Source organism: Polypterus senegalus, chromosome 4, assembly GCF_016835505.1.
Source record: "Polypterus senegalus isolate Bchr_013 chromosome 4, ASM1683550v1, whole genome shotgun sequence".
NCBI lineage: Eukaryota > Metazoa > Chordata > Cladistia > Polypteriformes > Polypteridae > Polypterus > Polypterus senegalus.
The window spans coordinates 116,512,141-116,526,955 of NC_053157.1; the positions used below are offsets into that span (position 1 = coordinate 116,512,141).

The 14,815-nt window shown below is 36.4% G+C and overlaps 1 protein-coding gene across 1 annotated transcript in view; it reads right to left on the reverse strand.

The window, feature by feature from the left end:
* Window positions 1-3,970: 3,970 nt before the first annotated feature.
* Window positions 3,971-14,815, reverse strand: part of kdr (kinase insert domain receptor (a type III receptor tyrosine kinase)) — a 70,153-nt gene continuing 59,308 nt past the window's right edge. Inside the window, exons 26-30 of the mRNA XM_039751211.1 lie at window positions 13,329-13,434; window positions 10,931-11,076; window positions 7,915-8,002; window positions 7,575-7,660; window positions 3,971-4,852 (exon numbers count right to left, since the gene is read on the reverse strand). Coding sequence (XP_039607145.1) covers window positions 4,663-4,852; window positions 7,575-7,660; window positions 7,915-8,002; window positions 10,931-11,076; window positions 13,329-13,434 — 616 coding nt within the window. The 3' untranslated portion in view covers window positions 3,971-4,662. The remainder of the gene's footprint in view (window positions 4,853-7,574; window positions 7,661-7,914; window positions 8,003-10,930; window positions 11,077-13,328; window positions 13,435-14,815) is intronic.

Here is a 14,815-nt window from a genome sequence, read left to right on the forward strand (position 1 = left end):
ACTGATCAGATAAAGGGGATTAGCAGAGAAGGACTGGAACAGAAAATCTCATTATATGCAGATGACATGGTACTGTATATATCGGACCCAGAAAATTCTGTGCCTGCAGTCTTAGCAGCACTCACAGAATTTCAAAAGATCTCTGGTCTCAGAATTAATCTGAATAAAAGTGTACTCTTTCCAGTGAATTCTCAAGCATATAATATTAGATTAGACACCCTACCTTTTATCATTGCAGAACAGTTTAAATACCTGGGTAAACATCACAAGTAAACATAAAGCTCTTTATCAACAAAATTTCACGTCTGCATGGAAAAAATTAAACAAGACTTGCATAGATGGTCAACCCTTCATCTCACACTAGCTGGAAGAATTAACACTGTTAAGATGAATATTCTTCCTAAGCTCCTTTTTATTTCAAAACATCCAATATACATTAATAAATCATTCTTTAAGCAATTAGATTCAACAATAACCTCATTTATTTGGAATTCAAAACATCCACGCATCAAAAGAGCGACCCTACAAAGACAAAAGGCAGAAGGCGGCATGGCTCTACCTAACTTCCAGTTTTATTACTGGGCAGCAAATATACAGGCGATAAGAACCTGGACACAAATAGAAGAACATACACAGGCTTGGACCGCAATAGAAGTAAAATCTTGCAGTACTTCTTTGTATTCCTTGCTCTGTGCTCCAATAAACACACGCTATCGGCAATACACTAATAACCCAATTGTGCTCCACTCACTTAGAATCTGGAACCAATGTAGAAAGCATTTTAAGACGGAGAAGCTTCTATCTGTGGCACCCTGCAAGAGAACCACCTCTTTCAACCTTCACAAACATATGCAGTTTTAATATCTGGAAAAATTTGGAATTAACTTGCTTAGAGATCTTTATATAGACAACGTCTTTGCATCCTATGAACAATTACATTCCAAATTTAACATTCCAGCTACACATTTCTTTCACTATCTTCAAATCAGGAACTTTGTTAAACAGAACCTTCCAGATTTTCCTCATCTTGCACCCTCATCCATGCTGGAAAAATATTGCTCAATCTCAAGGACTTAGACTCCATCTCTACAATATATAAAATCATTTTACAATCCCTCCTTTCAAAGATCCAAGAGGACACTGGGAAAAATCTCAATTAATATATCAGAAAAGGAGTGGAAAGTAGCAATGCAGAGAATTCACTCAAGCTCCATATGCACAAAGCATACAATTATACAACTCAAAATTATATATCGAGCACATCTGTCTCGACTAAAACTCTCCAAAATGTTTCCAGGGCATGATCCAACCTGCGACCGTTGCAACCAAGCCCCAGCCTCACTGGGTCACATGTTCTGGGCCTGCACCAAATTAACATTATTCTGGACAAAAATTTTAATTACCTTCAGACAGCCTTGGACTCACAATCCCTCCTAACCCATTAACAGCTGTGTTTGGGGTTCTTCCAGAGGGCTTAAAGTGGAGAAGGAAAAATAAATTGTGATTGCATTCACTACACTTTTGGCACTCAGACTCATTCTGATAATATGGAAGAACCCAAACTCTCCTCTTTAAGTCAGTGGGAAACTGATGTGTTATATTATTTGAAATTGGAAAAATCAAATACTCAGTTAGAGGATCTGTACAGACTTTTTCAAAACATGGCAGGATCTAATCAGTAATATTTTAAAATAAGTTCATAAAGCACAGAGAATTTATTAATTTAGGTATGTTTACAAGCCTTAAATTTTAGGCCGTTTGGCTTGCTCTCTCTCTCAGGGTGGGGATCGATCTGTTCTTAAATCAATTTTTCTTTTTGTAAAAACTTGATTGCTTTGTATGGATTGTAATAAAATTAATAAAAATAAAAAAAATAAAAAAAAAAGATACTATATCTGATCATGTTCAGCTCTGATGGGAGAGCATCCCCCGCATGGGGAGAAGAGCACTTTCCAATGAGCAGGTACCCTCTAAAACACATGTAGCTGTGGTCTTTCTCTCAAAAACGTTAAAATTGTTGCTCCGTAACAATCTCTAGATGATAATGTCTGCTGAACAAACATGTATCGCTAAGCAGAGGCAAGGTATGCATCAACACGTGGCGAGAGGTAATGCAAGCCGAACGGAGACTGGCGTGTGAGTGAGGATGACCCCGCCCAGCTCCCTACTCCTGAGGTCCCACCTCCCTATCTGCTCAGCCTGTCTCTCGGATTCACAAGAATACATTGGAGCCAAAACCAAACTATAATACTTAACGTGATTTGAAAAAACGCAAAATCAACCAGAATGTTCGAGCAAATTATAGAAAAAAACCCAATCTAAAATTATTAAGTATTTCTCTCGTGAAAAGCAGACAGACATACAGACAGAGAGACAGATATTGGATTTTAAATATACAGAGATGTGGCAATGTTTTTGACCTTGTAGATTTCAGTCAAATATGCTTTATATAATTGTTTGTTTTATTCTGAGTTTTAACTCATGTTCTAATTAAAGTAGAATTAACACTAATTAGCTACACTGTAGTAGCACTGCCTGATTAATGCTGTTGACTCAATATAAAGGGTTTCAGTTAAATAAGTGGTTCAAAAAGAAGAAGTGAACAAAGACAACTACTACTCACAGACTGGGACAGATCTATCGGTTGCTTTTTGCTAAACTACAGTCTTGCTCTGTCTGCTGACTCTTTTTGTCTGTAGCCATGTAAGCCATGGTTTGATGGGCTGTATCAATCAGAGTTAAATAAATAATGGATATCTTAGTGCGGGACAGATAAGATCAAAGAATCCACTTTTGTCCAAAGACATATCCACACTATGATTGAATTCGATTAGAAGATGATTACTGTAAGATTGTTCTGGAGTGATGAAGACAAGCCCCTGCTCTGTGTTGTCAATAAAAGCCTTGCACGGTTTTTATGCCTTTCATAAAAGCCAATGAAGTTGAGGAAAGATGAAGAAACTAGAGTACCTATTAGACTGCCTAATGTTTTTTGACTGAGTGATTGTAAATATGTAAATAATTGTACATGTTCATTTTTAATACATTGTGTTTTTAAATCTTTTAATGTTTTGATTACTTCTCAAACTTTAAAATTATGTGAAGGCTCACTTGATAATGCATTAGTGATGAACACTGGGCCCCGGAAAATGCCACTGGATTGAGAAAGAGACCATTGGCCGTATTGTGAAGGTCCATACTCAGTGGTGTGTTGGGCTGTTGTTACACTACAGCTCTGAACTGGATTAATTAGGTTGCAAAACAGATGGATGAACGCACATCCTTTTTTGTGTGGCAGGGAATACCTATTCACATTACATTTGCTGACATTCATTGAGACATCTCGGTTTTCTCTCCTCCATGGGTCACTGCAGTGGAGATGTATTTATCTGTTCCATCATGTTCTTTTTCTTATTAAAACAGATCTCTTGCACATTTTTCTCGACTACATCCCTCTCCTGGTTTTCCTCTTGTCTCTACACTTGTCCAGCCCACTGAAGTCTTCTCTCCATCATCTTCTACTTATGTCTTTCATCTGTAATCTTCCCCTGATGTAATTATTAATTAAGCTGTCTTTAAAAGAAAAATTCAGTAATTATTTTGGAGTATATTAAATACACTTACATTTCTCCTAATTATTGCAATAATTAGGAGAAATGCAAATGTATTTAATTTACTCTTTAAACTATGGAATGCAATGTCAACAAGCTTAAAACACTATGAAATGCAAAAACGTATCGGAAATGTTTCAGCAAGTATATACTGATTTTTTTAAAGGCTTTTTTTCAGAAAGAACATATGAATAAATATGACAAAGGCTACATCGAGAAATTAGGTATAAATATTTAGAGACTTCCATAAAATAAGAAACTTTGTTCGGATGCTTATGTGGGCAATAAAAACTCAATTACCCAGATTACTACCATGTAGTACTTTTACGGAAAGAGGTAAGGCTTGTCCAGCAAGCACATTTATTTTATAAAACTAGTTTTATTCATGATAATGTTAGATTACAAAAGTTTTGATAGCAAATAGATTCTTTTGCAATAAACAAGCATAGCATATTTCCTGAAAATGTACAAAAACAACAGAAAAGCACTTACATGCTTTAGCTCATTTGGCAATGTAATGATAAAAGTGAAACGATACATTTAGGGTCTTAAATGACAAATTCAAAAAGATATTAAATTTTTTTCAAGTAATATATTACATTTATTTCTAAAGAAATGTCATCATGTTGCTATAAATATGTCATTCTCTTTAAGTACAATTCCAAAAGCATAACATATGCTACAAAGTATACCATTTGTGGAAAAATGTATGATTACAAGCTGCATGTATGTTTTAAATCATGAGCCACATTCCTGCATTTTCGGTGGGTGGCAACACTGGCAATGTCCACATCATTGTTGTACAGTTCAAACAGATGTAACTCCTGCAGAAGTCCTTGTGTTCCATATTAAAAATAACAGATCTTATATACATTAAAAAGCCACTCCACTCACTCCTTTTTAAACATTCGCCTTACTGCAGAGCTTAATCACTGTGATGGTCAGCACTGGGATTTCCAGGCAAGAAAGACAGTGACTGGCAACAGCTGGCCATAGCTGGTAATGTTTTTGTGTTTTGTAGCGGTCAGGAAGTCTGCAAAACAAGTTTGTCTCACACAGGCGGAGCACTATAGCGAACAACAGGGTCATACTCTACAGCTTGCATGCAGCAAATCGGAGGCGTTTCCTGGCTATATAAAAGTTCTGCTTCCTCATTGCTGTAAATGACCGTGTCTGTGTCGTCAGAGTGGTAACCAGTTGTATGGTTGGAGTTCTCAGATGCCACGGACTCTTTGCTTTTGCTAGAAAACAACAAGAGAAAAGCAATGAAGAACCCAAGGTTGACTAATATATGTCTTCTTAAACAAGCTTGCACTTAAATTAGATACTTACTCCATACCTGTTGAGATAAACTATGGAAAATCCATATACAGTACATAAAAATTAAACAGTAGAAATATTTGCATTGTTTAGAAAAATAAAAAAAGAATCCTCTTACTGTAATCTCAAAATAATGTCATTTTGAAATACTGTGCTTGGTACTTCAAATACAATTGATCTGTTTTTGTGAGACCACTTTTAATGTTTATCATTTAAAAGTGTTTATTGCAACTTTTTTGTATGTAGTGAACTACTTCTATAAATGACGATTTTCTTTCCCATAATATCTTTTGCATAAATATGTGTTCCACTTATCCATTCATCCATTTCCGACCGTATCTCAGAAGCACCGAGCATGAAGTAGGAAACTCTTGGGCGCTACACAGCATACTTGTGCAGGCCCACATAATGGGCAATTCAGTGTCACCAATGAATCTAATCTGTATATCTTTCGGATATGTGAGAGAAACCCAAGCAGGAACCACACAGGTGGTGCAGTTTGTAGTGCTGCTGACTCGCAGTATGGAGATCATGGGTTTGAATTCCGGATCCTCCCTGTGTAGCTGCACTTTGAGTAGTGAGAACAATTGCTATATAAATGTAAAGAATTATTATTACTTTTAATGTGTAAAACATTTGCTGATGACATTGTGATCTGTAGCGATAGTAGGAAACAGGTTGAGGAGACCTAGAGAGCTCTAGAGAGGAGTGGAATGAAGGTCAGTAGGAACAAGACAGAATACATGTGTGTAAATGAGAGGGAGGTCAGTGGAATGATGAGGATGCAAGGAGTAGAGTTGGTGAAGGTGGATGAGTTTAAATACATGGGATCAACAGTACAGAGCAATGGGGTTGTGGAAGAGAGGTGAAAAAGAGAGTGCAGGCAGGATGGAATGGGTGGAGAAGAGTGTCAGGAGTGATTTGTGACAAACGGGTATCAGCAAGAGTGAAAGACAAGGTCTACAGGACGGTAGTGAGACCAGCTATGTTATAAGGGTTGGAGACAGTGGCACTGACCAGAAAGCAGGAGACAGAGCTGGAGGTAGCAGAGTTAAAGATGCTAAGTTTTGCATTGGGTGTGACAAGGATGGATAGGATTAGAAATGAGTACATTAGAGGGACAGCTCAAGTTGGACGGTTGGGAGACAAAGTCAGAGAGGCGAGATTACGATGGTTTGGACATGTGCAGAGGAGAGATGCTGAGTTTATTGAGAGAAGGATGCTAAGGATAGAGCTCTCAGGAAAGAGGAAAAGAGGAAGGCCTAAGAGAAGGTTTATGGATGTGGTGAGAGAGGACATGCAGGTGATGGGTGTAACAGAACAAGATGCAGAGGACAGAAAGATATGGAAGAAGATGATCCACTGTGGCAACTCCTAACGGGAGTAGCCGAAAGAAGAAGAAGATTAATGTGTAAAACGCACACAGACCGTGACTGGTCTGCAGTTTAAACCCAGTCACCTAGAACTGTGAGGCAGTGGAACTAACCACTGCATCACCATACCACCCTTTTCTAAACTTGTCTAGATTAATTCTGACTATATTGAAAGTGCTACTGTATGCACCTGAATTTTCCAAACACATCAGAGTTATTGATGCTTTTTTCTGTTTCATAAATTTACTATTTAAAAAATGGGTTATATTACTTTTTCTGGTTTTGATTTAAGGAATCTATCTGTCAATCTGTTACTTTGGACAAGTACACCAATCTCTGTCTGGCTTTTTCATTAAAGATTGTTTCTTTCCAGGTTGAAAGTTTTTAGGGTGATAGCCCATTTTCAAAAAACCATGATACTGCTTTCATGACAAATCCAACAGTGTAATTGTTCTTGGATTACTAATGTTGTTTCAGTTCGATTTATTTTTGTTGTGCTAATGCATCTAATGTCCATTTACCATGTTGCCCTCAAAGGCAATTTATGCTTCAGCTTTGCCGATTTTCTCCAATAATAGCTTACACACTTGGCCTACCTGCTCTAAACAACATGGCCTGCATGTAATGTATGATGTCTAGATTATATGAAAAACTTTCTAGGTTTAGAAGCACCTAATAAGAGCATAAAGTCTATTTTGTCATTATGAGTCTCCAATTGTACAATGGCTGACCCTGCGCTCTTACTCCCAAAGGTCATGTGAAAAGACAATTTCCCCTTGGGGATTAACAAAGAATATCAAATCAAAAATAATAAAAATAACTGATAATGTGTGACAATATCACAGCACTGCTAATATTACAAAATTCAAAGTAAATTTGAGATGTAAATTTATTATTTCGTTCAACTTAATAGTGCAGAACCGTAGTTCATTTCCGCAGCTTTAACATGCACGTCATAAGCCACTGCAGGACACTATTAGCCAAAAGTCAAACTTGTGTGCATGTGAGAGGAATGCAGATTATGAACAGAATTGGGAAGAATGTATAAACTGTAGATAGTGATTTCAGCCAAGTTTCTTGTAATGGTGAGGTGTCAGCACCATGCTATTGTTAACCAAGATTTATTCCAAATGACAAACTTAAGTAAAAACTACTAGAATGTTTTCAAGAAAATATATGAAACTGGTACCCAACTTTCTTTAGGGTAAAGATCTGGGAATGCTGCTATTGATCTACAAGAATATCAACATTCCTATAAATGAAAACTCACCTAAATTTCAAAATTTGATTATGCTGATTCTCCAGAACTTTCAGCTCCTCTGAAGACAGGATCATTCCACTGTCTGTCTGATTGTCCTGCAGGGAAACACTTGCTATCAGATTCTTAAGAGTACTCACTGCATTATTGTGAAAGACAGTTTGCTCAGACTGGCTTACTACAAATGGAATGATAGACAGTGAATCTTTCTAAATATGCCACATCCTTCATCCTTTGTTTGTTTCCTTTTAGGCAACTTGGCTCCAGATGGTGATTGAACTTATGACCTGCAGTCTTTGAGCAAGCAAATATGCAGCAAATAGGAAGAAGCAAAATTCATGATATCACTTACGACAGCCATTGTTTGCTCCACTGGAATATCCTCAAAGGTTTTCACGCTAACTGGCCGGCTTTTCCTCTTGCCACCTTGACTATACCTGCTACTTAAACAAGTAAATAATGGTTCAATATATTATGTATTTTTTTAAACGTGAATCTATCAAATTTTAAAAGTATCCTTTATGAATAACATATAGCATAAGTTGAATATATAAAATCAATGAGAGGTAAAGGGTTTTGAAACCTTTTTTTTCTGTTCTGTTAATTTTCATTTAGAAACAGAAAGGAGATATCAAGCCAACTCATTAAAAGAGCAAAACAATTTTTGATTTGCTAGATGTTTTATTATTATAACTGACCTAATTATTTTACAGGTTTGTAACAGTCTGATCTTAAGCTCATAAAACAAAATGTTGTCTTCACCAATAACATCCACAAGGCACCACCTATTTTGGTTGAGCATGGGCTTCAGGACATAGATGGACATGTGAAAGTTTAAACTTAATTATGCTAACATTTTTTATTTATCTCAAACGGGAGTAAGACAACATAGGAAAGGTCAAGAAATACAGAGGTTGACTCACAGAGTAAGTGCAAACAACAAACAAGGACTAAGGCAAAAGACAAGAAATAGAGATATGAGAATCCAGAAATACAAACATAAAGTCCTGACAAAAGTAAGCAGAACATGGCTTACTTTATTTGCAGTGGTAATGAACCTAACTGGAATAAAGCCAAAAACACAAAAACACACAACATGGCATTACCCCCTGATAAAAGTGTTACCTATAGAAATGCTTGACATATTTACTGTATTTCAGAAATACCTGGATGAAGGGGCACATACAAGTAACTGTTTGGAAAACTATGAAATTGTATGTCTTTACACAGAACAAAGAATACAAATTCTTAAATATTTAGGTCAAACTGCCCAAGATACACTTGCATGCTTTCTATAGACTATCTGTCCTCCATGGCACTCACTATAGACTACATGATTTTATTTTACTGTCAAGAGCGGTCAAGGCCACCAGTTCTACAGCAGTGTCAGAGACAATTGTAAGATATCTTCTATATTGCTGAGCCTGAAAAAAATCACTAAAAATATTTTACATCAGCAAAAAAACTGTGAAGTACAACAGATGGAAAAATGGCAGCCCCTTCATTAGACAATATAGTGTGTGTTAAAAATACCAAAAGATAGAAACAATATAATGCAATAATGGAGATAGAGGAGCAAAGAGGTGAGCTAAAGATGTAGTCAGGAAAAGGCAAGAGGACACTGGAAGAAAGATACAAGAAACAAAAAGCTAAATCTAATACACAAAAGTCCCAGCACTAAGATCTTCTAAGATGTGATCTTTAGCTTTCACTATTTTAATGAAAAATGTGAAATAAAGGAAGGAACCCAATACATGAATAACTCCATAACCATACCCTTTTTTCTATAAAAATCATGTAATGCTGTCATGAGTACAATAGCAGGGAACATGGGACAAGTAACAGGCTTTTCATCCGTAAATAGCCTAGTCACCACATACTAACCTGGTGCAAGAAAAAAGCAGCCATAAGTTAACTATGATTCAAAATGCCACTTTGCCATTTAATAATTCACGACCAAAAGACTGAATAAAATAATCCTTAAAGTGACCAAAATGGTCTTCAATGGGCAAAAAAAAAAATATTAAAATATCAGTATCAGATTTAACTGTTGATGTACTTAAATTATTTGTAAAATTAAGAAATTAATATAACTTGTTTAATAGATAAAAATGTTTGAATTTCTTGAACCACTGTGCATAAATCACAGGAAATACTGTAGGAAAACTGCAAGCAGGATAAATGGATGAAGATGAGGAGCCAGTCTCTGTTTACCTAGTAGTAACACCATGATTTTGTTTTAGCTTCATCAAAATTATTAAAATAAATGAGTTCACCAGGATAGTCCTATTTGATACAGCTCAGAATAGCACAGTGGTTTCCACCAGTGGAAGATTTGAATCTGCACACATTTTTACATTTCGTTCTACAGTAGCCACCTTTCATGATACATTTAATTATTTATGCTCACATATCATTCTGTTTTAAATTTTTTTATTGATATTTCACATTGCATTTATTTATTTGCATATTTTATTTATCTGCATATCTATTTTTGTAAGCATAAATGTACGTCCAAAATATTCGCCCATAGACCATACATTCAGTATGACAAGTCACTGGAAGCCATTCTAGGTCCAATATAAGGGTCAGCAGACGACACTCAATTGGAGGCAGAAGGAGAAGAGTTTCATTGTTTTGTATGATTTTTGGGTGCATCATTATATTTCGTGCTTGGTGGATTAAAAATCCATTATTTGAACTCGTGACTGTGTTGGGCTTTGGTGCTTGGTAGTGTAAAGGATGGTTACGCTGCATCCTTTTTTATACAGTGATGGATTATATTTCTTAAAGTAAAATCCCTTCACTCACTATGCTACCTATAAAATGTGTAAGGGTAATGAAATGTAAAATGCAAATTTCTTAGATTCACTATAAAAATCAGTAACATGTTCAAGAACTATTTCATTCTTCCAATATCACTTTGAAGATTCTTGATGATTTATATTCCACATACTAAATATCTTCATTTTCTATGCTAGCTAAAAGAAATTGAGCATCAGGAAATGTGAAAAGCCAATGCCTTTTTTAGATTAACACAACTTAATATCAGTAACATGTTCAAGAACAGTTTCATTCTCCCAACATCATTTGAAATGCTTTTAAGCTCTTCTCAGGAGTCATCAACAGATTACTGCCTAATAAATAATTATTTGCAAAATATTCCAAAAGCGAAAGGAAAGTTATGCACCTTTAAAGCGGCGGTTTTCAGTGCTAACTCAACAAAAATATTAATTATCAAAAAGTACCAAATAACATGGTAATCAAGTATGGAAAATATGTAATTAAAATGTTTGATTTACCTCTCAGAATCTGTATATTGGACAAAACCTGTTAGCAATGTTTTCAAAAGATATGGTTGTCTTTACCTCACAACTGCAGCATTAGCATAGTTATTTTTGGAATCACTGCACTGTTCTTCAGTAACACAGGAAACAGGTGAAGTGGGTAGTGAAAGAACAGAGTCCTCCTTCAAATTCCCTGATACTGTTAAAGGAATGTAATCTTTCCCATCCTAAAATGTTAAACACAGAATAAACGATTTCATGATAAATATTCAATATGGAATTCTTTTACACCAGTTTGAGCGCTTACATTATAAGGTGGTAGTCTATTTCTTCAAAAATAAAAACAGTGTCTTTTGTCAATTCTTGGAATCATCAAATATAATATTGACACTATGTGGCACATGTTACTAAACTGCTCAAAAAAATTAAAGAAACACTTTGAAAACACATCAGATCTCAATTGGAAAAAGAAATCCTCCTGGATATCTATACTGATATAGACTGGGTAATGTGTTAGGAACGAAAGGATGCCACATCGTTTGATGGAAATGAAAATGATCAACCTACAGAGCCCTGACTTCAAAGACGCCCCAAAAATCAGAGTGAAAAAATTATGTGGCAGGCTAGTCCATTTTGCCAAAATTTAATTGCAGAAACTCAAAATTGTACGCAGCACTTTGTATGGCCCCTGTGTTCTTGTATACATGCCTGACAACATTGGTGCATGCTTCTAATGAGATGACAGATGGTGTTGTGGGGGATCTCCTCCCAGATCTGGACCAGGGCATCACTAAGCTCCTGGACAGTCTGAGGTGCAACCTGGTGGCATTGGATGGACCAAAACATAATGTCCCAGAGGTGTTCTATTGGATTTAGGTCAGGAAAGTGTGGTGGCCAGTCAATGGTATCAATTCCTTCATCCTCCAGGAACTGCCTGCATACTCTCACCACATGAGGCCAGGAATTGTCGTGCACCAGGAGCCACTGTACCAGCATAGGGTCTGACAATGGGTCCAAGGATTTCATCCTGATACCTAATGGCAGCCAAGGTGCCTTTGTCAAGCCTGTAGCGGTCTGTGTGACCCTCCATGGATATGCCTCCCCAGACAATCATTAACCCACCACCAAACTGCTCATGCTGAATGATGTTACAGGCAGCATAATGTTCTCCATGGCTTCTCCAGACCCTTTCACTTCTGTCACGTGCTCAGGGTGAACCTGCTCTCATCTGTAAAAAGCACAGGGCACCAGTGGTGCATCTGCCAATTCTGGTATTCTATGGCAAATGCCAATCGAGCTGCATGCTGCTGGGCAGTAAGCTCAGGGCCCATTAGAGGACATGGGGCCCTTGGGTCACCCTCATGAAGTCTTTCTGGTTGTTTGGTCAGAGACATTCACACCAGTGGCCTGCTGGAGGTCATTTTGTAGGGCTCTGGCAGTGCTCATCCTGTTCCTCCTTGCCCAAAGGAGCAGATACTGGTCCTGCTGATGGGTTATGGACCTTCTATGGCCCTCTCCAGCTCTCCTAGAGTAACTGCTTGTCTCCTAGAATCTCCTCCATGCCCTTGAGACTGTGCAGGGAGACACAGCAAACCTTCTAGCAATGGCACGTATTGATGTGCCATCCTGGAGAAGTTGGACTACCTGTGCAACCTCTGTAGGGTCAAGGTATCGCCTCATGCTACCAGTAGTGACACTGACTGTAGCCAAATGAAAAACTAGTGAAGAAACAGTCAGAAAAGATGAGGAGGGAAAATGTCAGTGGCCTCCACCTGTTAAACCATTCCTGTTTTGGGGGTCATCTCATTGTTGCCCCTCTAGTGCATCTGTTGTTAATTTCATTAACACCACAGCATCTGAAACTGATTAACAACCCCCTCTGCTACTTAACTGACCAGATTAATATCCCATAAGTTTCATTGACTTTATGCTATACTCTGATTAAAAAGTGTTCCTTTAATTCTTTTGAGCAGTATATATTTCAGAAAAAGAAGTTCCATTATAATTTTAAAAAGTCCATTATTTATTTCAAATGTATTGTTAATTGATAATTCTAAATTAGCCCTGTATGTATATGCGGGTGCCTGAGTAAACCATGTGATGGATTTGTACCCAAGTTTTTAAATGTAATCCAAAAGAAAAAAATCAAGAGTGAAAGAAAATGTTTGATTTCTGAAGTAACATTTTTTTGAATCAATTAAGAACTGATTTGATCATAACAAAATATGATAGCACATAAACAAGTTCTGTTGCATATTCCAAATTTAAAAAAATAATCTGGGAAAGTTTTAAAGCTTTGTGTAGAGTTGACACTGGAAAAATACCTCAAAATAACCATGGAAAATATTACTACTGTTTCTGTAAGCCAAATACACTCTTTCTATATTTTGCACTATTAATTTGTGTTTATAAATGAGCAATTGTAAAAACTTACTATATAATAAAACTAAAAATAAGTTACCTAATTTGTCCACCATACCTTTTGGGCACTAAGTTCTAATAAATTTCCCAAGTGTTCAACTAATTCAACAAACGTTGGTCTCTCTTTAGGGTGCCCAAGCCAACAGTCCAGCATTGTCTGATATCTGGCAAAAAATATAAGGCAAGTTATTTGTAACATATACATACATGATCTTTAAATTATTTTTATCACAGGCCTGCACAAAGCATTCTTCGTGTTTGTTACGCATATATCATCCATTTGCACAGCAGTAAGTTATTTAATTAGCAATTATAAATGAGTACTTCCATTCTACAGTTTTCATCTTTCCATTACAGTTCTGTTAAAAGCCACTCAAACAGTAGGAACAAACACAAGATATGAAGACATACTGGATAGGATGGATGTCATTCATACCAAGGTGCACTGACGCAAACCCATATTTACTCTTCCTGAGTAGTCAAAAAATAAAAAAATAAAAACAAAATCATAATAATCTTGATTGCAACTCTACTGTAATCTTTGAAGAAACAATTATAATCACAAAAATAGCAATGAAAACCACAGTATAGGAAGTGTTTAATCTGGGAATCAGCAATAACTACCTGTTGTACCATTATTCAACCCAAAATATATAAAGAAAAAATAAGATGAATAGATTTAAGAAATATTAATTTTTATACAAAGAAAATGCTTAGGAATATTAACCGTAAAGTAGAGATTCATACCAGTTGATAGAAAACCCTTCCAGGTCTTAACGTAAACCTTCTGAGAGATTTTCTCAGCTTTACTGACACATATAAAGCACTCAACCAATGAAGTATATTCAAGAGTCCTTGCTCATTTATGGATTGTGTCATTAACATAGCATGGCAGCAATAAGCAAAACAGCTACTTGTCTTACATGACTTTAACAACATAAACGTTGATACATTGTTTGGGATTCTTTATTAACACTGCTCCTGAAGAATGCACTGCTGTATTATTAATGAAGCACATTACACATACTGTACATGTAGAATGCATATGTAAGCTGTCATTGGATGAACCCTTCAGGATGTTTCAGGATTTCTCTTAAATCTCCTGTTGACCTGTTTACTAACATATTAGACTAGTTACTGATTGCTTACTGCTTGCATACTGGTTCTGGTAAGTGGTTTATAGCCAGATGTTTTTTGAGTTCAACTGATTTGTCACTAACAGAAAAAAATATTACACTCAAAAGACATGAAAGGAGCTTCCAACAAAATGACAATCACCCTGACTAGACTAGGCTCACTTTGGGCACTTGCAGATTACGATTAAGAGCTGTAATCAGGGTTAAACAGTGAGTCTGAAGTGGGGACTGAAGCAACAAACATGTGATTTACTTTGCAATAACTCTGCATGATAATAGATTGTGCATGCTACCAATATGTATAAAGCAGTAAGATCACAATGAGTAGACTATTATTCATCTATCTAATTATTCTAGAAATTACTTAATCTAACTTCATGGTTAAAGCAGCCTGTGTTGACACAAATCA